Source organism: Panthera tigris, chromosome A2, assembly GCF_018350195.1.
Source record: "Panthera tigris isolate Pti1 chromosome A2, P.tigris_Pti1_mat1.1, whole genome shotgun sequence".
Classification (NCBI taxonomy): Eukaryota; Metazoa; Chordata; class Mammalia; order Carnivora; family Felidae; genus Panthera; species Panthera tigris.
The window spans coordinates 57,859,123-57,884,372 of record NC_056661.1 but is presented as its reverse complement, the minus strand read 5'-3'; the positions used below and the strand labels follow the sequence as shown (position 1 = coordinate 57,884,372).

General features: G+C 54.3%; 2 protein-coding genes and 1 long non-coding RNA gene across 4 annotated transcripts in view; 2 read left to right on the top strand and 1 right to left on the bottom strand.

Annotated features, from left to right (window-relative positions):
* The window catches only part of PODXL2 (podocalyxin like 2), a 40,686-nt gene extending 24,245 nt beyond the window's left edge, over nucleotides 1-16,441 (top strand). The window contains exons 4-8 of the mRNA XM_042962342.1: nucleotides 336-410; nucleotides 12,203-12,359; nucleotides 12,911-12,972; nucleotides 15,260-15,439; nucleotides 15,911-16,441. Coding sequence (XP_042818276.1) covers nucleotides 336-410; nucleotides 12,203-12,359; nucleotides 12,911-12,972; nucleotides 15,260-15,439; nucleotides 15,911-16,123 — 687 coding nt within the window. The 3' untranslated portion in view covers nucleotides 16,124-16,441. The remainder of the gene's footprint in view (nucleotides 1-335; nucleotides 411-12,202; nucleotides 12,360-12,910; nucleotides 12,973-15,259; nucleotides 15,440-15,910) is intronic.
* On the bottom strand, nucleotides 5,148-13,796 carry LOC122232620. The gene is made up of 6 exons (XR_006209979.1): nucleotides 13,711-13,796; nucleotides 11,549-11,644; nucleotides 10,214-10,406; nucleotides 5,620-5,752; nucleotides 5,324-5,397; nucleotides 5,148-5,240 (listed from the first exon to the last, which is right to left on the bottom strand). It is a non-coding gene; the product is annotated as an uncharacterized LOC122232620 (long non-coding RNA).
* Nucleotides 16,442-16,602: 161 nt separating the features above from the next.
* Nucleotides 16,603-23,878, top strand: ABTB1 (ankyrin repeat and BTB domain containing 1). Of its 2 annotated transcripts, none has more exons than XM_042962328.1 (12): nucleotides 16,603-16,735; nucleotides 17,959-18,021; nucleotides 18,110-18,165; nucleotides 19,199-19,343; nucleotides 19,490-19,649; nucleotides 19,748-19,793; nucleotides 20,140-20,256; nucleotides 20,342-20,460; nucleotides 20,725-20,823; nucleotides 20,930-21,097; nucleotides 23,014-23,214; nucleotides 23,294-23,878. In XM_042962328.1, exons 1-12 carry the CDS (start codon nucleotides 16,680-16,682, stop codon nucleotides 23,498-23,500), a joined length of 1,437 nt encoding a protein of 478 aa, XP_042818262.1. In that variant the 5' UTR covers nucleotides 16,603-16,679; the 3' UTR covers nucleotides 23,501-23,878. The 2 variants fall into 2 exon arrangements, with proteins under 2 accessions (XP_042818262.1, XP_042818268.1); XM_042962334.1 differs by having other exon boundaries at nucleotides 16,606-16,735; nucleotides 17,959-17,986.
* The last annotated feature ends 1,372 nt before the right edge of the window (nucleotides 23,879-25,250 follow it).

Sequence of the window (25,250 nt, the reverse complement as noted above, 5' to 3'; positions counted from 1 at the left end):
GGCCGTGCATCAGGCCTGCAGGCCTGTTTCCTGTTGGGCCGACAGAACACTAAACCCCTATGGGGTTGCCATCGAGAGCCTGTGGCTCTGGCAAGCCCTGTGCTGTCAGGCCCCTCCTCTCGCTGAAGACCTCCTCCGTGGGGTCCCTGGACACATCTGGGCTTGTGAGTCTTGGGCCGGTGCCTGGGCACGGCACCTTGCAGAGGCTGTCGGCTCCCTCCAAGCTGCCGCAAACCTGTACCTGGCCTTCACCTTCCAGCATCTCAAAGAGTTTCTCTGGATGCCTTTCCTCGTGCCTTTGTAACTGTCACCCTTCTTTCTGTTTCCTTGCGCAGGTGATCTGCAAAGACTGGAGCAATCTGGCCGGGAAAAACTACATCATTCTGAACATGACAGAGAACATAGACTGTGTGAGTGCCGAGCTAGGCGGGGGCCGCAAGGAAGGATGGAGGCGGGCGGGAGCACGGGGGATGGGAGGGGGGCTTAGCCCGTCAGTCACGGGGGCCAGACTAACCCAGGGGGTGAACCAGCACCCACCCATGTCTAAAAGAGGAGCGCCTGTATATTTTTAAGTTTCTAGAGGCTCTTTTATTCTTGCCCTACTCCGTTTTTAATTTCAGGGGGTTGTTTTGTTCACATGTGCAATGCCATATCTCCTGGAGGATATTGGAACTGTTTTTAAAAAGTTGCTTTCCTTATTTGTTACTGTTGGCCTTGGTTTTCTCATGTGCATTTGCTCCTCAGATGCCTGGTAGATTTGTTCAGAGCTATTTAAGGAGGGCCATCAAAAAGCCGGTTGGAAGCTTTGAGCTTAGGATTGGGGTTTGTTAACTGTGGTTTCTCAGGAGGGTGGACTGGCTGGGCCATTTTATGAGACGATTTCTAATGTCAGCGTTTTTAGGTCCTTCCTCTTTGGGCAATTAGATTCTTTGAAAAAGGGACATCGGTCCTACTAGGAGCATAAAGGGCTGGTTGCCAGTGTTCTGAGAGCCAGGGTGGGGAGAGGGGTGGGTGTCTCGCTGTCAGAACACATGTACATAGATAAATTCATTTACCCCTCCTGCTTTGCAGTGTGAGCCCCCTCCCTCAGTTGTGCCCTGTGACCTTTGGGTCAGAGAGCCTCTGTTTTAACCCTCTTTGAAGAATCAATTCCCAGTCTTCTGCCAGGGAGTGGGGACATTTGTCAGCTGTGCAGTGTTGGGGAGAGGAATTAGGGATCCAGCCACTTCTTAAACAGACTTTCAAACAGTTTTCCTATTTTTAGAATCACGTTCATCCCCTCTTCCAAAGGTAACCAGCACTGCCTATTTGAGAACGTTTTAGTTGGGAGTTTGACAGTAGAAGTGTGACTGCTTCTCAGCTTGTCCCATTTTGGCTTAGGATTCAGCTCTTTGGGGCCTGCTAGACCAGGAGAATGTAGCACCTCTGTAGGCCCCCGGGGCCAGACGCTCACACTCTTGTCTCCTTTTCAGTTTTGTTTTGTTCTTGTCTTTGTGGGTTGTTTTTTTCTTTTTAATGTTTATTTATTTTCGAGAGAGAGAGAGAGAGAGAGAGAGAGAGAGAGAGAGAGAGACAGAGCGTGAGCGGGGAAGGAACAGAGAGAGAGAGGGAGACACAGAGTCGGAAGCAGGCCTCAGGCTCTTAGCTGTCAGCACAGAGCCTGACGCGGGGCTCAAACTCACGGACTGTAAGATCATGACCTGAGCCGAAGTCAGACATTTAATCAACTGAGCCACCCAGGCGCCCCTTGTCATTGTGGTTTTTGACCTTTACTATCATTTAGTGGATTTAGGGGAGAAGGTAAAGTGTATGCGACACGTGTGTTTATTAATTCAAGAGTGATCCATGAGGTTTTCTTTTTTCCGTTAATAAGTAATGAACAAGTGGATTTTTAACACTGTTGATGTGTTTTGAGCTGTTGCAGTGGTGATTCTTACTGATGCCTGTCCCTGGCCATTGAGAGCCTCTTTGAGGTGGCTTCTTTTTGACCAACCTGTTAGTGTTTGATAGTTTCCTGGTTTTCTGGTATAATACAATGTGCCAGGCTCATCTCGTACTTTCCCTCCCTAGACATGAAATCAACATTTCTCTAAGCCCTCATTCGTTTTATTGAAATACGGTACTTAGAGACCACAGTATGGGTACTTGAGGCCATTAAATTTTGTGTGTGCATATTCGAATAATAAAGTCTAAAGATAATGTCTCTCCTCTTTCCAAACAATACATACATATATAAAAATGCTTCCTTTTTGTTTTCAATATTTTTTAAGTTTTATTTATTTATTTTGAGAGAGACCGAGACAGCACAAGTGGGGAAGGGGCAGAGAGAGAGAGAATCCCAAGCAGACTCTGCTCTGTCTGCGCAGAAACTGATGCAGGGCTCGAACTCATGAAGCTTCAAGGTCATGACTTGAGCCAAAACCAAGAGTCGAATGCTTCACCGACTGAGCCACGTAGACTCCCCTATAAAAATGCTTTCATTCTGCTTTCCCTGGTTTTGCCTTGTTAGTCTTTCTCATTTAATATTTGATCTCCACCTAATTAGCCATTCGTATTTTTTATGATGTGTTTTTTTCTAAGATTTTATTTTATTTTTTTAAGTCTGTTTATTTAGAGAGAGAGAGAGAGAGAGGGAGATTCCCAAGCGGGCTCCAACCTGTCAGCATGGAGCCCTACGCAGGGCTCAAACTCACGAACTGTGAGATCACGACCTGAGCCGAAACCAAGAGTCGAATGCTTCACCGACTGAGCCACCCAGGCACCCCAGTGATGGATATTTTTATTGTGGTAAAAAAAAAATCTAACGTAAAATTTATCATCTTAACCATTTTTAGGGTACCGCGGTGTTAAGCACATTACCACTGTTGTGAAACAGATCTCCAGGGTGTTTCATCTCGCAAAACTAAACTCTGTCCCCGTTAACCACTCTCCCAGACCCCCAGCAACCACCACCCTACTTTCTGTCTCTAAGAAATTGACTAAGTGTGTCTTATAAGTGGAATCATACGGTACTTGTCCTTCTGTGACTGGCTTGTTTCTCTCAGCAGAATGTTCTCAAGGTCCATTCATGTTGTAGCCTGTGTCAGAATTTCCTTCCTTTCTGAGTCTGAATAACATTCCATGGTATGTATAGACCACGTTTGGTTTATCCGTTCATCCGCCAGTGGATATTTGGGTAGCTCCCCCATCTTGGCTACTGTGAATAATGCTGCTGTGAACACGAGTATACAAATATCTCTTTGAGACCCTGTTTTCAATGATTTGGGGTATATATGTATATATATATATATGTGTGTATATATATATATATATATATACGTGTATATATGTGTGTGTGTGTATATATATATATATACGTGTATATATGTGTGTGTATATATTTATATATATATACACATATATATATATACACATACCCAGAAATGGAATTGCTGGATCATATGGTGACTCTATTTTTGATTTCTTAAGAAACCTTGGTACTGTCTTCCATAGTGACTGAACCATTTTACGTTCCCACCAGCAGTGGACAAATGTTCCAGTTTCTCCACATCATCACCAACACTTGTTTTCTGTTTTTTTTTTTTTAAGTGTATTTATTTTGAGAGAGAGGGAGAGACAGAGAGAGGGAGAGAGAGAGAGAGGGAAGGAGAGAGAGAGAGAGAGAGAACAAGAATGGGAGAGGGGCAGAGAGAGAGAGAGAGAGAGCACAGAGCACAGAGCCTGACGCAGGGTTCAAACTCATCAACCGTGAGATCATGACCTGAGCCGAAACCAAGAGTTGGATGCTCAACTGACTGAGCATCTGATGCTCAACTGACTCAGACCTTCCCTGTTTTCTGTTTCTTTCTTTCTTTCTTTTTATTTTTTTGAATAGGGGCCGTCCTTGTTTAAATTTTTTAACTGGTTATTTATTTTTGAGAGAGAGAAAGACAGAGCACAAGCAGGGGAGGAGCAGAGACAGGGGGAGACACAGAATCTGAAGTAGGCTCCGGGCTCCACACTGTCAGCACAGAGCCTGACACAGGGTTCAAACTCACCAACCGTGAGATCATGACCTGAGCCGAAGTCAGATGCTTTACTGACTGAGCCACCCAGGTGCCCCTCAATAGTGGCCATCCTAATGGGTGTGAGGTAGAATTTCATTATGGGTTTGATTTTCATTTCTCTGACGATTACTGTTATTGAGCATTAGTCACTATTATTAACAGTGCTTGTTTGCTTTATCAATATATTTATCCGTTTCTTTGCTTGCACGTCTTTTCACATCCCCATTCCTTTCTTTTGAATTTAACCACCTTGTTCCTGAAATACACCCGTTAGCAGCTCTTTCTGCAAGGACATATCTCTATCGGCCTTCATTAGTGTGAGGAACATCTTTAATTTTCTCCTGTTCTTTTTTTGTAGCTTTTTATTTTGAGATAACCTCAGAAGACTTATACAAAGAAATCCCATGTATCTTTCAGCCAGATTCACCAATTCTTAACATTTTTTCAAACCATTTGAGAGTAAGTTGATGGCATTGTTGCCTTTTGTCCTTCCCTCTCAATACCTGAGTATGTGTGTCTTCAGAGCAAGGCTGGTCCTTCAGCTCACCACAGCACAACTATCAAAACCGGGGTGTTAACACTGACTGATGCACAAGTATAATTTGTAGACCTTTCTTAGATTTCACCAGGGGTCCAGGGTCTCACCTGGAACAAGGCATTGCATTTAGTTTTCATGTTTTAGTCTTTAATCTGGAATGAAATGTCAAGGGTTCAATGAAAAGTAATTGGAGTCCTGCACGTAAAAATGATGGAGCTCTGCAGAGAACACATCCTGAGAAAAAGATAGGGAGGAAAGTGCTGACAGCCTCTCAGAGAAAGTCTCGCAAGGTAAAGCTTCAGTGTCAGGAATTTGATCCGCAAGATTGCGAAATAAGCAGCGCAGACGTACAGCTTCTTTTACGTGACCTACAATATCACAGATGGTCCACGCAGAGGCAACTAGAAAGGAGCCTGTGGAGAAAAATCCAAGAGAGGAGCAGAAGGATGAAGTAGTAAACCGAGAGGTACGGTCTTTGGGTTCTGGAAGGCAAAAGAAAATCCTCGGTAGTGGTGCAGGGAACTGACCTGTTGCTCTGCACAACAGAAAGAAGCCTCGAGGCACCAGGACGAGAGGTGTTGGGGGGGTGGTACCAACCATCCTTCGGTGAGGGCCCTTGAAGAGCTCTTCAGCACAAAGGACTGGATCGCGAAGGCCTAGAGACAGAAACAGCTGGAGAGGAGTTGATCCTGCATCTGAGGCCCCTGAGTTGCTGAGTGCACACCACGGACGTACTTACTAGATGTTTCAGGCTGTCTTGTACTCTCTCTGCCCTACCCTGGAATTGGTCCTTTCTTCAGGGAGCCCTGGTTCCTTTTGAAGAGGAAAGGTATTCAGAAACAAGATCTGGGCTCCCAGTGTGCTCATGGCTACTGGGGTATCATTGCTTCTTGGCCTTTTTAGAGGCCCTGAGAGAGAATTATCTGTATTTTTTCTCTGTAGACACAGATACACATACATAATACATGTATACATGTACATATGTGTTTACTTCTGTATTCACACATATTTACAGTGATAACTTCGATTGCTTACCGTCCCAATGTTCCAGTTCTAATCCAGGACCACTGGCTCTTCCCAGCCTTCTTCTGTTCCACAGAAGTATCTTCCTTCACCGACGGAAACCTCACTCCCAACATCCCCAATGTACGTACTCATTTCTTCAGTTCTAGAATACACAAGCGGTTGCAGGATTTTTAACCCACGCTGATGCAAAAGCAAACCTGCTGATAAGTAAACTTCAGTGTCTGCTTGCAAGTTTCTTTTGTCTTTGGATAATTCCGAAATTAATTTAGTTTTTTTCCCCCTTTTGGTGTAGTTATGCATTTGAAATATGATTAGGTTTCTTTGTTTCTGTTTGTATTCCATTTTGGATCCCCCATCCTTGTTGATTTAATTGTATTTTTGAGTATGTAAAGCATTAATGTGGTTCTAAACATCTAAGTGACACAAAAATATATGCTTAGAGAAACCCCCCTCTCCCCCATTACCTCTTACCTTCATTCCCACCCACTCCTTCTAGGTAACCAATCTCATTAGTTTCTGGTTATCCTTCCTCGGCTTCTTTTTATAGAAATAAACAGATAGATGTAGAATTTTTTCCATTTTTTCTTGCAGGGAAGGTAGCAGAGTATTTATATTTTTATTAGCTTGATAGGGCTGTCATAACAGAGTACTACACTGGATGGCTTAAACACATAAATTTATTCCTTCACTATTCTGGAGGCTGGAAGTCCAAGATTAAGGTGCTGGCAGGATTGGTTTCTCCTGAAGTCTCTCTACTTGGCTAGCAGATGGCCGTCTTCTCCCTGTGTTTTCACACAGTTTTTCCTCTGCGTGTGTCTGTGTCCTCAGTCTCCTCCTCTTGTAAAGTCACTATCGGATTGGATAGGGCCACCCTAATGACCTCATTTTAAACTTAATTACCTCTGGAAACACCCTGTCTCCAAACGCAGTCACATTCTGAGGTACCGGGCGTTAGGACTTCAACATATGAATTTGTTGAGGGGGGGTGGTGGACACAACTCAATCTATAACATTATTTTTTTGCATTTTACTTTTCTTGCTTAACAGTATATTCTGGAAACCACTTTATATTAGCCCACGGAGATTATTCTCAATCATTTTATTTTTACAACTGAATAATACTCCGTTATGTATATGTATTATAGATTATTCATTAAATTTCCCTTGTGTGGGCATTTGGGTGGTTTCCAGTATTCTGCAATTACTTACAAGGCTGCATTGACTAACCTTGTATGTATTTTTGTGCTGTTGGGATGTATCTTCAGAGTAAATTCCCAGAAGTGAGATTGCATATGCAGTTTGATACATATTACCAATTTCCCATTTCTCTCTCATTCTTGTTACAAGTTTATTGGGCCTTATTTTTCTGTCTACTACGTCTCTTAACACTTTCATGGTTTCTCTCTTTAAAATATCTCTGATGCATTCTTCTTTTTCCATTTTATTTATTTTGGAGAGAGTGAGAGCATGGCTGGGGAGAGGGACAGAGGGGGAGAGAGAGAGAATCCCAAGCTGGCTCCGTGTTTAGTGCAGAGCCCAGTGCGGGGCTCCATCCCATGACCTGAGCTGAAATCAAGAGTGAGACACCCAACCGACTTAGCCACCCTGGTGCCCCTCCCTGATGCATTCTGAGTGATTTCTTAGCTCTATCTTCCAAATTAATAACTCTCTTCCAGCAGTGTCTAATCTTCTGTTTGATCCATCCATTGAATCTTTAATATAGATAACTGTTTTGTATGTTAAGAATTTCTCCTTGGTTCCAAATCCCTCCCTTTGTTCTTCATTTTGTTCCCTTCTTTCATTATGGCTTCTGTTCCTTCATTTTCTGAATTGTTGTAAGTATATTAATTTTATGATTTCTTTCCTTTTGTTTTAGTAACACAGCATCCTGGGATGTGGGTTCTGCTTGTGGCTTTGTATTTTACTCCCTTTCTGGGTCACCATTTATTATTGTGATCTCCTCTTCAACCCTGGGTTGTGAAAGAGTTCCAACAAAATGGTTTCAGGGAGACTGTGGGAGTTCCAGGGGCCCTGGGTCAGCTTTCATCTTAGTTCTTGGCTTGGATCTTTATAACACAAAGAACTTCACATTTGGACTCCACACCCTGGTGAAGTACAAGCCTGGGTTTTTTTTTTAATGTTTTTTATTTATTTTTGAGAGAGACAGGGCATGAGCAAGTGAGGGGAGGGGCAGAAAGAGAGGGAGAGAGAGAATCTCAAGCAGGTTCCGCACTGTCATTGCAGAGCCTGACATGGGGTTGCATCTCACGAATGGTGACATCATGACCTGAGCCAAAGTCAAGAGTTGGAGGCTTAACCGACAGCCTCCTTGGCGTCTCAAGCCTGAGTGTTTAAGTGATCTTGGATGACCTTTTTCCCTTACTCATGGACACGGGCAGACACCCTGTACAGTTCCTCCAACTTGGGAATGTTTCTGAGTCCCCATTTCACCGAAAGGGTTGCTCTTTGGGGACTTCGGACTCCATCCTGGTGCTCTGCTCTAGTTCTTCATCTCACATGCGCCAAGAGCACGTGGACATTGAAAGCCAAGTGTCCAGGTCCCGGGTCCTCTATCTGGGCCCCAGACCCTCAGGAGTTGATGCCGTGGCTTCCGCACCTGCTCACTCTTCTGGCTTTGAGTGCCCTCTGTTTCTGCCGTGGTTTTTTCCAGCATCTCTCCATGTTTGTAGCAAGGTGGGAGAGCAGGACGTTCATCCGTTCTGACTGCTGTGTTGCCACAAGTCAAAATGATCTGATGGCCAGGGCATGTGTCCCTTTCTGTTTGCCATAAGGACCATACCAGTCATTTGGAGTTGCATATAGCTTTAGGGCATTGGAAATGGGTGCTTGGATGGTAGCAGAGGATCTGGAGTCCCTACTGTGGGAGAAACGGTGTGACGTACAGGAAGGACCATCCACACAGGAGTCAGCAGGGAAGATAGCTTACACCCACATGTGTATTGCCCTTAAGAAAAGCTCTAATGCCTTACAGTATACATCCAGAAAAGTGCACAGATCATAAGTGTGCAGCTTGTTGGATTGTCACAAAGGGACCACGCTCACATAAACACCGCCCACATCAAGACACAGAACATGATCAGCACTGCCAGAGCCCTTTTCATTCCCCCTTCCAGACGCTGTTCCCTCAAGGGGAACCGTTTTCTTGACTTGTAACCGTATACTGGTTTTGCATGCTTTTGAACTGTATATAAACAGAGTTATTCAGTTATTTTGTTTCTGGATTTTTGCATTTTTGCAAAAACGTTTTGTTTTTGAGATTCATCCAGATTGCATGTAGGGAAGTTTGTTCCTTCGTGATTCTATATAGTGTCCCATTGATGTATGTGTTCTAATGTTGCTGGGCCTTTGAGTAATTTCCAGCTTTGGGCTCTTGGGAATGTGCTGCTGTGGCTGCTCTTGGACACATATTTTGGGGAGCATTATGGACACAGTTCTCATGGTGGCATGGCAGGGGCACGGTGTGTATATATCCACCTTGAACAGAAGCTGTCCAACAGCCTCCCACAGCGTTTGTACCCAGTTATACTGCCTCTAGCAGTATGTGCCAGGTCTGGTTCTTCCTTGTCTCTCTCAACCTTGGCATTGTCTTCATTTTAGGCATTTCTCAAAGTGTGTAGGGTGCTGGTGTCACTTTGTGGTTTTAATTTGCATTTCCCTGATGAGTCACGAACTTGAGCACCTTTTCATATGTGTTTCGGCTGATTGCATCCGATTGGGTTATCTTGACGTTTTCAAATTAATTTCTCTGAATTATTTATATAACCTGGATGTGAGATCTCTGTGAAGTGTGTGTGTATATACGAGACATGTATCTCATAAATATCTGTTACTATTCTGTGGGTTGCCTTTTTCCTCTCTTTTTTTATTAATTTTTTTTAATGTTTATTTTTTGAGAGACAGAGTGTGAGCAGGGGAGAGACAGAGAGAGAGGAAGACAGACACAGAATCTGTGCTGAGCTGTCAGCACAGAGCCTGACGCAGAGCTCAAACTCACGAACCGTGAGATCATGACCTGAGCCGAAACCAGTCGCTTAACTGACTGAGCCACCCAGGCGCTCCACCTTTTTTCTCTCTTAATAGTACCTTCTGATAAACGGAAGTGTTTTTTTTTTTAATTTTTTTAATGTTTAGTTATTTTTGAGAAAGGGACAGAGCGCGGGCAGGGGAGGGGCAGAGAGAAGGGGAGACACAGAATGCAAAGCAAGCTCCAGGCTCTGAGCTGTCAGCACAGAGCGTGACGCGGGCTCGAACCCACAAGCTGCAAGATCATGACCTGCGCCGCAGTCGGAAACTTAACCGATTGAGCCATCCAGGCGCCCACGGGAGCTCTTAATTTTTAAAAATTTGACCATAAGGGGCGCCTGGGTGGCTCAGTCGGTTAAGCATCCAACTTTGACTCAGGTCACCATCTTGCGGTCCATGAGTTCGAGCCCCGTGTCGGGCTCTGGGCTGACGGCTCGGAGCCTGGGGCCTGCTGCGGATTCTGTGTCTCCCTCTCTCTGTGCCCCTCCCCCGTTCATGCTCTGTCTCTCTCTGTCTCAAAAAAAAAAAAAAAAATTGATCATAAAATAGTCCAACTTACCAATTTTCTCCTTCATGGTTAGTGTTTTCAGGTCCATTTTAGAAATCTTTGCCTCCTTGGAGGTAACGAAGATAGCTTTCTAGGCTTACTTGTAAAAGCTTTAGATCTGAAATCCATCTGGAAATCACTGTAGTGTGAAGTATCAGTCAGGGAGTTTTTTTCTTGATACTGGGCTATCCAATTGTCCTGGCACCTGTGACAGAATAAGTACTTTCCTTTTAATCCTAACATTAAGCCCATCATGTTAGGACCAATACTCATGTTTTCAGATGGGGAGGCTGAGGCTCAGAGAGGTTTAGTATTTTGCTAAAGGTCCCAGAGCTGGTGAATGGCAGAACCAGGATTTGAACCCAGATTTGTTTGATTCCAGATTCAGGGCTTTCTCTCTAAGCCAGTGACACTCAGTGCCTATCTACAAAATAAGTGGCACGAAATATATAGCCATCAGATGTTACCAGGACATCGCAGGTCTGTGAGCTTAAGCCAGGCAGACACCTGGACGCAGAAAATGTGGGACGTGCACATGTCGGGGATCATAGGCCTGTGGCAGGGGGGAGGCATTGCCCTGGTAGGAGCGTGTTCCTTTTGTAAGCAGGGAGGCTGCTGGGTTCAGTGCATGCATGCGACTGAGGCAGATGCAGGCGTGTACCCCATCCCCCCACACGTGTGCACATGAACATGAGGACGGTAAGACCTGCTTGGGGAACAGGGCTTTCCCAGCAGCTCATGGCTAGCTCCGGATACCAGTTTTCTGCCAAGTTTGGAACTTTGGCTTTAACTTGGCTTTCTGTTAGGCTGGTGAGTGCCAGGGCTTGGGCTTCCACCTGCCATTCGCCATGGTCACAAGGAACTCCAGTTCCCTTGGTGGCCTGTAGGGTAGGACGATGACCTGGGAGGCTCACTAGCTTGGGCTCTCACAGAAAGGTGATAGGAGAATCAGGGCCCCGTGGGAGTGGTGTGATGAGACGCCCAGCTCGAAGCTCTAAGGCAGGGCACTGGAGAGAGAGCGGAACAGCTGGGAATACGGAAGCCAGGTGCAGCAGCCTGTGATTTCCTGCATCCCGGCAGGAGATGGCTGCTGGAGAGGAGCCTGGGCGAGGGGGGTGGCTACAGGGCCTGGAGGGGGCCGCTTTTCCCTGATGGGGCAAGGTTGGCGGCTTGTGTGGGTTTCTGCCACTCAGTGAGCTCCCGGCCAGTGCCTGCCTCTCGTTTGTGGTTTTTAATTACGTAATTATATATACACGAGGTGAAGAAAATCTAAGCAGTACAAGAAAGTGTCAGATGCAAATGAAGTCTTCTTATATCCCTCCTCCTGCCCCTGGCCCCAGGAGTTACCATTTTAACCATGTCTGTTTTAGTTCCTTTGGTCACCGCTGCCTCCATAAGGGTGGTCAGACATCTTTCTCGACTCCCCAGCTTTGGGCCATATCTCTGCAATGACAGGCAAGAGAGGAGCACGTTACCGCTCTCCACCACCCCCCTCCCGGGTTTCGTGGCTGCGTGGCTGTGCGCATCTTTGGTCCGTTGCACCCCTGACACCACCCCCCCACCCCGGTATATTCACCCCTCGCACTATACTCTTGAACTCCAGGCCTGACCAGCAGACTGCCCTAGGCCTTCACACACCACTCACAAGCTCCCCACACTCCTTGTTCGTGCGAGCATATCTGTTCCCAGGTCAGCTGTGAGTGTCCCTGGGCAGGCCCGTGCCCTCCTCATGTGAGAAGCCCAGGCTGGAAGGAGCTCCCAGATGCCTGCCGGAACCAGTGGGTGTGCGTCTCCGTGTTCCCACAGTCTCGCCCGAAGGCCACGCTCACGGCCTCTCTAGCGGTCTCTGGAGCTATGAGAGCGGTCCCCTCTGGAGCAGCCAGATGGCCTTTCCTGGAGTTTGACCACCAGGAGGCTGGAGGCTGGGGGCTGGAATGGGGGCCGGGCCTGGAGGCGGGCCCCTCCCTCACTGAGCGTGGGGCTCTCTTTCCGTCCTTGTAGGAGGTGTTCCGGCAGCACCGGGGGCTGCAGCTCCTGGCCCTGGTGGAGGAGGTGCTGCCCCGCCACGGCAGTGGCCGCCACGGGGACTGGCACATCTCCCTGAGCAAGCCCAGCGAGAAGGAGCAGCACCTTCTAATGACCTTGGTGGGCGAGCAGGGTGAGAGGGGACAGCCCGCGGAAGGGAGGGCCTGGGGGGCAGCCCTACACCAGCACCATGTCCTGAGGGCCAGGGGAGGTCTGCAGAACCACGGGCGAGCGCACGGACAGGGGCTTTGAACGTGGACCTCTGGGATAAGAGGATGTGGTAGTGGTTGGGCCCCCATTGCAGGGTTCAGGGAGTATTGACAAGCTGGAGTTGGAGAAGACGAGGGTGTGAAGTTCGGACCCAGAGGGGAAGAGGTGTGGTTTTAGCACGGGGGGCGTACACTTAGTGGTGGGGGGCTGTGGAGGGGGCACGTTCAGAACACAGTGCTGGGGGTCTGTGGGAGTGACCGCCTGGTGTCACACCTGTCACATAGCGGTCATTCACTCAGTCCTTTTTAATGAGTCAGCCAGCAGGAAGCAAGCATAGGAGCACATGCACCGTGAGGTCCACGTGTGGTCAAGAGCTGGGAAGCAAGGTTCTGGAAGCTTAGGCCAGAGGCTGTCCCAGGGGGCTGGGGGTGCCTCAGTGGCCGGGGCTGTGCTGATGATGGTGTCTCCCCCCAGGGGTGGTGCCCACTCAAGACGTCCTTTCCATGCTGGGAGACATCCGCAGGAATCTGGTGGAGGTAAGAGGGCAGGGAGCCACTCCCCTCCTGTTCTTTAAAGTTCTAGGAACAGGGCTGGCTTCCCTGAGGGCAGGAGACAGCCTGCACCGTGGTGCGAAGGAGCAGAAGACAGACTCTTGCTCTAGGCAGCTCCTCCTTTTAGCTGCCCTAAGACGCCATTCCCGTGGGAGAGACAGAGTGCGTACACACGTGTGTGCACAAGCGCACAGTTCGCGAAACGGCCAGGGGCGGGAAGGGCCAGGAGCGGGTCAGGGGCAGGAGAGGACTCAGAGGGAAGGGGACCTCCGAGGGGGATCTGGACTGGTAAGTGGGCGTTTCTGGGAAGATAGCAGGAGCGACACCATGTCTGGCCCAGGAACTGGGCAGAGGCCTGGTGGGCTGGGAGAGCTTGCCGCAGTCTCAGAAACCACAGGAGAAAGACAGGCATGAACACGGCCCGGAGGCCATCAGCCAGGAGCTCTCTGGTGGGAGAGGGCCTGCTGGGGAGTGGGCACGGGGCTCAGGCTCGGGCGACAGCCCTGCCATCTTGAGGGGCACCTCTGACCCCTGTGCGGTTGGCCAGCTGCATGGCCAGTCCTGGAGATGTGGGCTGGGGGCAGGCTGGCCAACCTCTCCTCCTGCACCACCTGCTACCCCTGCGTCAGGCTGAGCAGAGCTGGGGCCTGTGGGAGGAGCAGGTCCCCTCGATCCTCCTGGTCCTTGTACTTTTTCTGAAGGGAAACACCTTGGGCTCCTCACCTCCTTTCTTCAGGACCATCACCATTCATCTCCATCCAAAGTACTCGTACTCGCTGTGGAACCCAGTGACCTGGCATTAGTCCCCTTCTCCAAGGCTCTACAGCATTTCATAGCTGTGAAAGATGAATTGGCCGTGACCATGGGCCCTGCCTCCCTATCTATCACATGCCAGGCGGAAAGGTGGTTGTGGTGGTGGTTTTGGGTGTTTTTGATAAGCACATTGAGTGCTTACTAAGTGCTGGACTGCGCTGGGTTCTCTCACTTGGCCCTCACCGCCACCCCAGGCCTTGTCAGGATTAAATAAGGTACCTGTGGAGTACTGTAGGTGCTGTATGTGAGAGCTGTAGCCCAGAGAAGGGAGGTGGCCCACCTGAGAAGGCACAGCCACTACGCAACAGAGCCAGGCTTTGGACAAGGCCTGAATGATGTTAAGAGTCCAGGCCTTTAACCGTGAGGCTGTTCTCACTACCTGGATGGTTACCGAGGGCCTTTCCAGTTGTGAAGTTCTGGGTTCGTGAACACAGGGGGACTGGTGGAAGGAAACTTGGGCTGGCCTTGATCTTTTTTTTTCCCACAAAAACTTCCTGCCTCTTCTCCTGGCCCCTGGGTGTTCTAGCTTTACTGGACACTGTTCAGACTGACTTGGCCAGAAGGCATGCTGTGTCTTTTTGGAAGTATATGAGTGGGCAAATTTAGCAGTGTCATTGGTGGGTGATTCTACTGAGAGAAACTGATCTTTGATAACTTCAAAAGCCAATGGAGAATAGTACTGTAACTAAACAGGATGTTCACAGACACTCAGGAAGCGATGACAACCTGGCCTTAGGGAAGCCCAAAGCAGAAAGGGAGGTTCCCAGGTCTCTACACTGGGGGCTAGTAGACAACACCCTCTCCCTGGCACCTGTCATCGGATGAGGATGGCATCTCCCCTTCCCTGCTTTCTGCCCAAGAGGCTGAGTTATGGAGGGAGTGCTTGCTTGGGCCGGTGTGGGCACAGCAACCTCTAGGACCAAGAAGGCAGACCCACCCAAGACAGCCTGCTCTGTTGCAGGGGTACTGGGCAGCTCAATGCCTGTGGTGACTACTCTTAACGGGCAAAGGGAGGAAGCTGGGAGCTGGTGATAGCCCGGGATGTAGGCTGTCCCCAGCATCCCAGTCTACACTGTCTATAGCCCATAATGGGCAGAATGATACCTGAACACCTCCATCCCCAAGGTGGAGACTGTTTCAGGGACCTGATTCCCAAACTTCTGCCTCAGCAGGGACAGAGTCAGGGCAGAGCCATGGTGGCAATGTGAGGGAAGGCTGGGAATGGAGGCATGGGATCAAGAGACTTGGGGCTGCTGTCAGGTGAACAGAGGGGGATAGGGCAGAGATAGGGCTAGATTCCCAGATGAGCACAGGTCCCGGCCTCCGAGGGGGCTTAGTCAGGATTATGCCAGCTCTTCTCAAAGCCTGTTCCCTGTGCCTGAGCCCTAACCCCACGGCCCTGTGGGAAGCCCTGGCACCCAGGACCTCAGCTGAGGAAGCTGACCCCTCCCACCCCCAGATTGGCATCCAGAACTACTCCACCACGAGCAGCTGCCAGGCCCGGGCCAGCCAGGTGCGCAGCGACTATGGGACGCTCTTTGTGGTGCTGGTGGTCATCGGTGCCATCTGTGTGATCATCATCGTGCTGGGCCTGCTCTATAACTGCTGGCAGCGGCGGCTGCCCAAGCTCAAACACGTGGTGAGCATGGGGTCAAGTTCGGCCAGATGGCTTGGGCTGGGGGCGGGGCCTGTGGTGGAGACAGTACCCCACAAGGTCAAGGTCGGCGTCCTCATGTGCAGGTGGGGTGGCTGCGATTGTCCCGGGATGGGGTACTTCGAGTGAAGCTGTTTGTCTGGAGCCTGGCACCCAACCTGTCCCCCTCTGCAGGGAAGCAGCCCCCTGATAGGTGCTAGAGGTGCAGTGGGGGGCCGTTGGGAGGGCTCAGATGACACCAGGGAGGCCACCGGTTGTTTAGTGCAAAGGATCTTTAGGAGTTTGGGGGACAGAACAGTAGGGAGGGGGCGTCTGTGGAGGGTCCGCTGGTGGTTGCCTGTGGAGGGTTTCACACACTAGGGAAGGAACCGCGAGTGAGGTGACTCGTTCAAGGTCACAGGCGGGTTGGGGCCTGGGCCACAGCGCTTGCCCAGCGTCCCTCTCCCGTCGCCACAGTCCCACGGCGAGGAGCTGCGCTTCGTAGAGAACGGCTGCCACGACAACCCCACGCTGGACGTGGCCAGCGACAGCCAGTCGGAGATGCAGGAGAAGCAGCCCAGCCTGAACGGCGGCGGGGCCGTCAACGGCCCTGGGGGCTGGAGCGCGCTCATGGGGGGCAAGCGGGACCCTGAGGACTCGGACGTGTTTGAGGAGGACACGCACCTGTGAGGGCGCCCTCCGGCAGCTCTGGCCCGCTGTGACCCCGCGGCCGTACCCTCGCCCCGTTGGGACTGCGCCGGGACGAGCTGGGCGGATCCGGAGCGGACAACCGCGCCTCCCCTCCCCTCCCGGCCCCGGCCGCTCTCCCGCAGCCCGGCCCTCGGTGCGGGGTCCTCCCGCTTCCCACAGACTCACGGAACAGTCTCGGCACAGCCCTCCCCATCCCCGTCTGGCGCCCCCAGGAGCCGGTCCCGGAACGGCCCCGCTTCCCCGGCCGCGCCCCGGGACCCCCATTAAAGCCGCCCGGAGACCACGCCGGGCCCAGCCCGTTTGCCTGCCGGACTCGTTCTTGCTCCGCGGCGGGGCGGGGCGGGGCGGGGGCGGGGCGGGCGCGCAGGGGGCGGGGCGGCGTGGCCCAGGTCGGTCCTCCGGGCGCCAGGCGCCGCTGCGGAGTGGGGCGGGGTCGGCGTGTGTTTACATCCGGCCGGGGCGCGCTGCCGCCGCCGCCGCTGCCGCTGCCGCCGCCGCCTGAGGTCGTTCGGCCGGGGTCCGAGCCGCTCGCATCATGGACACCAGCGATCTCTTCGCCAGCTGCAGGAAGGGGGATGTGGGCCGAGTGCGGTGAGGACCCCGGCGCCCTGGGAGTGTGCGGGGGGTGGGGCGGGCGCCCCCGGGGGCGTGCAGTGGACGGGCTCGGGACAGGCGCGCGCCCCTGTGCCGCCGCAGCCCTGGCGGCCGACCCTCCGCTGACCTACCCCCAAGAGGCAAAGCAGGGGGCCGCGGCAGCCTTCCGAACCGGGGCTGGGGACGGAGTGCTGGCGGTGATTTACTCCTTGGGGTCCCGGAGGGCTTCCTAGAGGAGAGGACTGCTACGCGGAGCTCCGGAGAAGTGGGCGGAGAGGAGGGGGTCGTCCTCTGAGCGCCCAGGACCCGGAGGTCAAACCCTGGGGCGGGCCTGGGACTCCAGACGTGGCTCATCCCACTGATCCGCTCTGGGCCTGGCACTCTGGGAACAACTAGGACCCAGAATCAACCTCTGATCCCGCAGATTCGGAAACTCCTAAATGCGGTTAAAACAAATCTGGCACTGAAATCGCCATAAAGCAGGGAGTGAGGGGGTGCCTGGTTGGGATGTGAGGCACATCTCTTAGCGGGCCCTTCCGTGTTCCCTAGTTATGACCCACCACTAGCTCCCTTGGGTTAGTCCCAGGCTTGCTGACTCCCACGGTGTCCCTGGTCCCACCCCAGCATCAGGTTCACCTAGGAGTTAGCTGATACCCCCCAAAGCCGAGTGCAATTCAGAGCACGCCTGGTCCAACTTAGACATCTCCCCCAGGCTGCCTGACCTCAGTGATGGCTTCAGTCCGTGATGACCCCCATCACTTCTCACATCTCGTCAGCCACCATGTCTCCTGACTTCTGCCTTCTAGAATCTGGCCACTTCTCTTCATGCTTCCACACCACCAGGACACCTGCAGCAGCCTTCTCCTTGGCTTCCCTACCTCCAGTCTCCTCTATCTAGTCTGCGGTCCCAAGCAGCCAGAGGGCTGTGGCAGAACAGATGGCCCATCACTGCCTCCTCGCTCCCAAATGCCTTCAGGCCAGAGGTCCCTACTGCTCACAGTCTCAGCATCTGCCTTAGGCGTTCACATCTACAGTCTCTACCTATGTTGGTCTCTTTGCTACGAATGTCTTTCCTGTTCTGGTCAGCTTGTCATCTGCCCTCACCTAGGGGAGACTTCCCCCAGCCAAAAGGGATGTCTTCTCTCTTTCCCCACTCCATGGGTCTCCTCTCCCAGACCATGAACTTGTCCTGACCCAGGTTTGACTTCCTCCCCACCTAGGTACCTGCTGGAGCAGCGGGACGTGGAGGTGAATGTGCGGGACAAGTGGGACAGCACCCCCTTGTGAGTGCCAGGCGGGTGGGTGGTCAGGGCAGGTGGGGGGCGCCTTCAGTCCCGATAACTGCCTCCTATACTCCTCTCCCTCCCTCAGGTACTACGCCTGCCTGTGTGGGCACGAGGAGCTAGTGCTCTATCTTCTGGCCAATGGTGAGAGAAGGGGCCGGGGCTGTGTGCGTGTACGTGCGGTCTGCGCGTGTGCAGGGGCACAAAGGCATGGGTGTGCATTGGCCGATGCCCTCACGCCCTGTCCTTCCTTTACCCCTCCACATACCCAGTCAGCCAGTACTCTTGGTTCTACCTTCAGAACCTGTTTTCCTGTTTGCCCACTTCCCCATCTCCACTGCCACCGCCCAGCCGGGCTACAGCATCTCTCCCTGGCCGCAGAGCCAGCCTCCTCCGGTCACCCGCCGCCCCTCTTGCCCCACCTACAGTCTGTTCTCCATATCGCAGCCTGGTCCATCTCACAACAAGTCTAATAGGCTTAAAATTTCTCCAATGATTTCCCTTTGCGTTTAGCATAAAACTAAAATGCCTTGCCAGTCCACACAGCCTGTCGTCTTCCTCTGGCCACACCTACTTTGGCTCTCCTGTGGGCTCACTCTTCCACCCGCGCTGGCCTCTCTGGTGCTCCTACCTCAGGGTCTTTGTATTTGCTGTTCTTCCTACGTAAAGTGCCCTTTCCCAGATCTTTGCGTGGCTGACTCCCTCCGCCATTCAGGTCACTGCATGTTGTCACTGACACGGTGACCTTCCGTGACCTCCCTGTGGGCAGGTGCAACCTCCGTTATCTTTGTCTTGCTTTGGTTTTCTTCATAGCCCCGACATCATTTGTTAACCTGCTTATTGTCTGTTGCCCCACTAGAGTGTCACTTCAGGCAGGATAGGGATTTGTATGTTTACGGCTGTGTCTCTGGTGCATAGAACAGGGGCAGTCCTGAGCCTGCCCTGTTTGTAGTCTGTGGTCCACGGAAGTGCTTGCGTGCCTAGGCCCTGGCAGAGAGGATGCTCGCATCAGAGGGGACCCAGGGTCATTTGGGAGGGGCTGCAAGTTCCAGGACTTGGCCCTACGTGTGGGAAGGTTGCGGGATGGGGTGGGGGGGAGATTAGGATTTCCCCCAGACCCTGTCCCAGCTGCAGTGTTCAAATCCCTGACCTGCTGACTGGCGGGGGCTGCTCCCAGGAGCCCGCTGTGAGGCCAACACCTTTGATGGGGAGCGCTGCCTCTATGGGGCGCTGAGCGACGCCATCCGCCGGGCCCTGCGTGATTACAAGCAGGTGACAGCCTCTTGCAGGAGGCGGGATTACTACGACGACTTCCTGCAGCGGTGAGATGGGGTGCAGGGCTGGCTCGTGTGTGGCGTGGGGCGGTCATGCGGGGCCGAGGGCTCTCCTGCAGGATGGGACAGGGGCTGCTGTGGTGAGACCGCGGGGAGGCACGTGCTGCACACCCCCTTTGCCTGTCCCTCTGCAGGCTTCTGGAACAAGGCATCCATAGCGACGTGATCTTTGTGGTGCACGGGAAACCCTTCCGGGCACACCGCTGCGTCCTAGGTGCGCGCAGCACCTACTTTGCCAACATGCTGGACACCAAATGGAAGGGCAAGAGTGTCGTGGTCCTCCGACACCCACTGGTGCGTCCCTCCCGGGGGGGGGGGGGACAGAGGGACGGCTGGCGGCTCGTGCTAGGGGGCCACCTCCGACCTTCCCTCCTGGCTGTGTCTACCTGCAGATCAACCCTGTGGCCTTCGGGGCCTTGCTGCAGTACCTGTACACAGGTGAGCCTCTGGGCCCCGTGGGGCCAGCAGGGAGGGGGTGTCTGTCTAGCAGCAGACCCAGCTGTGGCCTCAGGCCCACCCTTTACGTCCTGGTGCTTGTCCCCTGCGGTGTGGTGCTGTTCCAGCTGCCTCCTGGGTGGGCTGGGAGGCGATGAGCCTGTGTGTCCGCTCAGGAAGCACTTACCCTGCCCATAAACCGAGCCCCCTCCCACCCGTCCCGGGGTCTGTAGAACTCAGGCAGTGGCTCCCGATGGGAAAGCCGAGGCAGCCAGCAGACCCAGGAGTCCCAGTGTGGGGGACGGTGGACGGCCCCTCTCAGGCTCTGAGCCTCCCGCGCTGCACCCAGGTCGCCTGGACGTCGGTGTGGAGCATGTTAGCGACTGCGAGCGCCTGGCCAAGCAGTGCCAGCTGTGGGATCTGCTCAGCGACCTGGAGGCCAAGTGCGAGAAGGTGTCCGAGTTCGGTGCGTCCAGGCTTAGGGTCCGGGGCATTGGGCGGGAACTGGCAGGGTCAGCGGGCTCCCTGCAGCTGTGCTCTCCCCTCCACAGTGGCGTCCAAGCCAGGCACATGCGTGAAGGTGCTGACCATCGAGCCCCCCCCAGCAGACCCCCGGCTTCGGGAGGACATGGCCCTGCTGGCCGACTGTGCCCTGCCCCCTGAGCTCCGCGTAAGTGCACGGCCGCCCGGGGCTGGGCCTAGTGCGCACGCAGCCGTGGTACACGAGCCCCATGCTTGGGTTCAGTCCTTGTGTGACCCGGGGCCAGTCACTTCCCTTTACTGAGCCCAGGTTACCTTTGTTGCCCCTCCCCAAACCTGCAGATGGGGCAGCAGCCCACCCCGCCGGGATGGAGCTAAAGCAGGCTCTTGGCTGGGGCCAGCCACTCTCCCTTGTTGCCCCTGCTCTGATGGTGTCTTCTCTCCCATCCCCCAGGGTGACCTCGGGGAGCTGCCCTTCCCTTTTCCCGATGGTTTCAACAGCTGTCCTGACGTCTGCTTCCGGGTGGAAGGTTGCAGCTTTCTCTGCCACAAGGTGCCGTCCCTTCCCCCCAGCCCCCCAGCCCCTTGCCTTAAGTCTCCGGCCAGCTCTCTGGCCACAGACCCTGGCAGCGGCCCCTCCTGAGCCCAGCCTCCCCCAGGCCTTCTTCTGCGGCCGAAGCGACTACTTCCGGGCCCTGCTGGATGACCACTTCCGAGAGAACGAGGAGCTGGAGGCCTCAGGCGGCCTCCCGGCCATCACCCTACATGGCATCTCGCCTGACATCTTCACCCATGTTCTCTACTACATATACAGTGACCACACAGAGGTGCGGGGCCTGGGCGGGCTGTGTCTGCTGGGTTTGGGGGCATGACAGTCAGGAATCAGGACAGGTCCACAGGCTGGGTCACTGTGGAGCTGAAAGGAGTGCCTAGGTCCTAACTGACTCCGTGGGGCTGGTTTTCTGTGAGGCTGGAGACAGAGTGGGGGACATGTTTGGATTTTTCTTTTAGGCTGAGGGAGCCTTGGTAGGTTCTAGAACAGAAACGAGTGACAAGAGCTGTATCATGAGCCCGTGACACTTGGAACTTAGAAGGCTGGGGTCCCCGCCTTCTCTTCTCCAGAGGGAGGGTGGGTAGGGACAGTAACCCTGAGTTACCACAGCAGTGGGGAACCCTGAGGCTGTCCACTCCCAGGGGTCTGGATGTCTGTCCCCAGCTCTCTTGGTGCCTCTCCAGGTCTTCAGTTGCCCCAGAGCATCCCTAACATACGGGCAACATGAATAGCCGTAGATAGGGCCAGAAGTGTGTGTGTGTGTGTGTGTGTGTGTGTGTGTGTGTGTAAATGCCGTGTGCCAGGGGGTCTCAGTCCCAGCTGGTGAGCTCTCCCCTCCTGTGGAGCCGGGAGCCGGGAGCCGGGGCAGAAGTGAGTGGGTGTGGCTGCGTTCCAGTAACACTTGGTTACAAAACACGGGGTGGGCCAGACCTGGTCCGCAGCACCCAGGGTGTCATTCCCCTCTGCATCTGGAGATTGGGGTGCAGGCCAGCTCACGTTTTAGGAGGAAGAGGAAGACTAGGCAAGCAGTGTCTTTGTCATAGGCCAGGTGGAGGCCACACACACACACACGCGCACGCACGCACACTGGTTCTCATGTTGCCCTGGAGAGAACTTAGCGGCTGTGCTTGCCAACTTGGCAGGCTGGGAAAGGTGGTCTCTGGGCAGGAGGAGGGCATGGGGGACAAGCTGGGCTGTGGCCTCAGCCCCTTGCTTGCTCGCCTCATGTAGCACTCCCATTCCTAAGCCCACCAGCCTCTCCACCTGAGTGCCCTCCCGGGCCTCCTTTCCTCCTGCCTCCTCAGCTTCATTTCTCCTGCGGCACAGCTCAGCTCTGTGGCCCCTGCCACCCAGGGTCCACCCTGTCCCATCCCCACCCCTCCTGAGCTTTGCGGCTGGCTCAAAGTGTGGACTTGGGCTCCAAACCTGATTTGGCACTGGGTTAGCTGCTCGCAAGCTGTGTGATCTCGGGCTGGTTACTAAACTGCTCTGTGCCTCAGTTTCCCCCTTCTAGAAAGCAGGGATGCCCATAGTTGTTCTCTCTTAAGGTCTTGTGCAGGTGGATGTGTGTGTCGCAGGGAAAGTGCCTGGCCCAAGTAAGCAGTGCACGTGGCCTGGGATGTGCTAGCAGAGGTCCTGCCCACTCTGTCTCCAGCCTGTTCCCTGTGACTGTCCAAAGTCTGGACCGGAGCTGAGCACATGGTCTCTCCCAGCACAGGGTCCAGGTGTGGGTGGGAGAGAGCAGGGAAAGAGTTAACTCCATCACCCTTTGTGTGGGTGCCTCCGTTTGGATAGCACCTTCTGTTTTCCGACAACCTTTTGAGGCAGGCATGGTTGCACCTCCCAGAGAGGAAACTGAGGCACACAGAGGTGAAGTAACTTGCCTGCAGTCCCACAGCTAGAATTCCACAGCACAGGTCTGTGATTCACAACCCGAGCTCTTTCCCCTGCTAAGGCCCTGCCTGCCACCTGGCCTCCAGGCCTGCCCGAGGCACGGGGACCCCAGGTCCTCCAGCCCTCTAGGCCCACGGATGCTTGCAGCGGTCTGGGCACCCCAAGGCATGGGTGGGAGCCCCTGCCCTGCCTGCATCCTCCGCCCTCTCCCTAACAGCTCCCAACCTTGCTGCCAGCCCCCCGAGTGGCCTCGGTGACCTCTGGGCACACCCTCCCTCACTCCTCCTTTCTCCGCAGCTGCCCCCGGAAGCAGCCTACGACGTGCTGAGTGTGGCCGACATGTACCTGTTGCCAGGCCTGAAGCGGCTGTGTGGCCGCAGCCTGGCCCAGCTGCTGGACGAGGACAGTGTGGTGGGCGTGTGGCGTGTGGCCAAGCTGTTCCGCTTGGCGCGCCTCGAGGACCAGTGCACCGAGTACATGGCCAAGGTCATCGAGAAGGTGGGCCCGTGGGAGCCGTGTTGGGCGGGGCGGGCTGCGGGCGGGTGGCTGGCGTCGCCCTGAGCTGGCCTGCCCGCAGCTGGTGGAGCGGGAGGACTTCGTGGAGGCCGTGCGGGAGGAGGCGGCGGCCGTGGCCGCCCGGCAGGAGACGGACTCCATCCCGCTGGTGGACGACATCCGCTTCCACGTGGCCAGCACGGTGCAGACCTACAGCGCCATCGAGGAGGCACAGCAGCGGCTGCGGGCGCTTGAGGACTTGCTGGTGTCCATCGGCCTGGACTGCTGACTGCCAGCTGGCGAGGGCCCCCTGTGGCGGCACGTGTGGGCGCACATGCACGTGCAGCTCTTCTCGCGGCGGGGGCAGAGGGGGCTCGGTGGGGTGCCCCTCCCCCCACAGGTCTGGGGGCCCCAGAGGAGGGTCAGGATGAGCCCCTTCCCCCAACACAAGCCAGCCCCCAAGGCCCTGGGGCTGGGCGCCACTCAGGGAAACCTGGGGTCGGGGTCTCTTAGGGCCTCCCTCCCCCAGACCCCCTCCCTTCCCCCGCTCTTCCGGCCGTGGCATGTTTGCTTCCAGGCCAAGCCCAGCAAGCCAGCTTCTGCCTGGCATGGAGTTGGCCCAGAGGAAGCAGGAGAGTCTGTGTGTGGCAATAAAGCTTGAATTCACCATGGGAGCCCCAGCCTGTGTCGGTGGGGGGTGGGGGGAGCCCAGGAGCAGGAGTTGGGGAGGTCCAGGGAGGAGCTCTGCATGTGGACCCCCTCATCCAGGCTAGGAAGGCCTGGGTGTCCAGCGAGGGCTCCTTGGGGGCCGGGGGCGCCTGCGTCTGTGGGTCTGAGTAGGCGGCCCTTCTCTGTGGGGGCCCTGAGATCTCGCAGCCGGGCCCAGCCTCTCCGGTGGTCGCATTCCTCTCGGGCACAACTTTCGCCTCGGGCTACTCATGGTGAGGTCTGACCCCAGGGTCCTGGGGGAGGTTTAGTGGGAAGGCTGATCGCCTGACCGCAGAGGCTGCTTCCCCCCGGACCGGGCAAGAGCGGGCTGTGCCGCGGACATTCCTAGCGCTCATTTATCGAGCATCCACATGGAAGGGGTGGGAGGAGGCCCAGGGACCCTACTCGCCGGCTGCCGGCCGCGGTTTGTGGGGAGCCTTGCGCCAGGAGGGGCTGAGGACGCACCTCTACCTCCCTCGGCCCAGGGCCAGCCTCCTTCCTGGGGAGGCCTCCGGGCCTCTCCCACAGGGGCTGTGACATTATCAGGGATGTCAGAGGGGGCCTTCTCCGAATGCCCTGCAGGCTGTCCCCGTGATCCCTTGGGCCCCGAGGACCAGGCAGTGAGAACCCTGAGGCCTGCCCCATTCTGCCCTGGGAACAGGGGCAGGTGTCCTGGCCGTCCCTCTCCTTATTTCATCCATTTTGGTCTGCCGTGTTGGTCACGTGGGGGAAGCTATAAGGTTGGACGAGTCAGTTGAACAAGGTAGCCAGCAGGCAGGGAGGTGATCAGCATGTGGGAGGGGAAGGAGTACCTGCTAAGTGGACAGCGGGGCCTGCTGGGTGGAGGGCAGGGTTTGGGCAAGGGCCTGGGAGCCTGAAAAGGCCCCAGATGAGACGGGGTGAGGGGTCAGCATGACCGGAGCCCAGGCCTCCCCGGGGCCAGAGTTCCCACCCTGGTTCTGCCTCTTATGCCCGGTCATAGCTCTGTGTGCCCAGCTGTAAATTGAGATGACTCTGATAGTTGCCTCCCTTCTCACTGGGGGCATTAAAAGCGAGTTACTGCTACTCGTGAAGGCCTGGGCAGTGAGCTGGTGGTGTTGTTTACATGCTGGGCTCCACCCAAGGTGTGGAGGGAGTGGCAGGAGGCTGCTTGCAGCTTAGCAAAGTCACTCTGGTTGCCCTGGACACTCAGGAAGGGCGGTGCCAGCCCGGTGGCCTAAGAGCCACAGGTCCCACCTTAGACCACACACTAACTCTTTGCGTGCCAAGGTATGTGGTAAGAGATTTAAGCAGTAAAATAATTTTTTACATTACGATGCGTTTTTTAAATA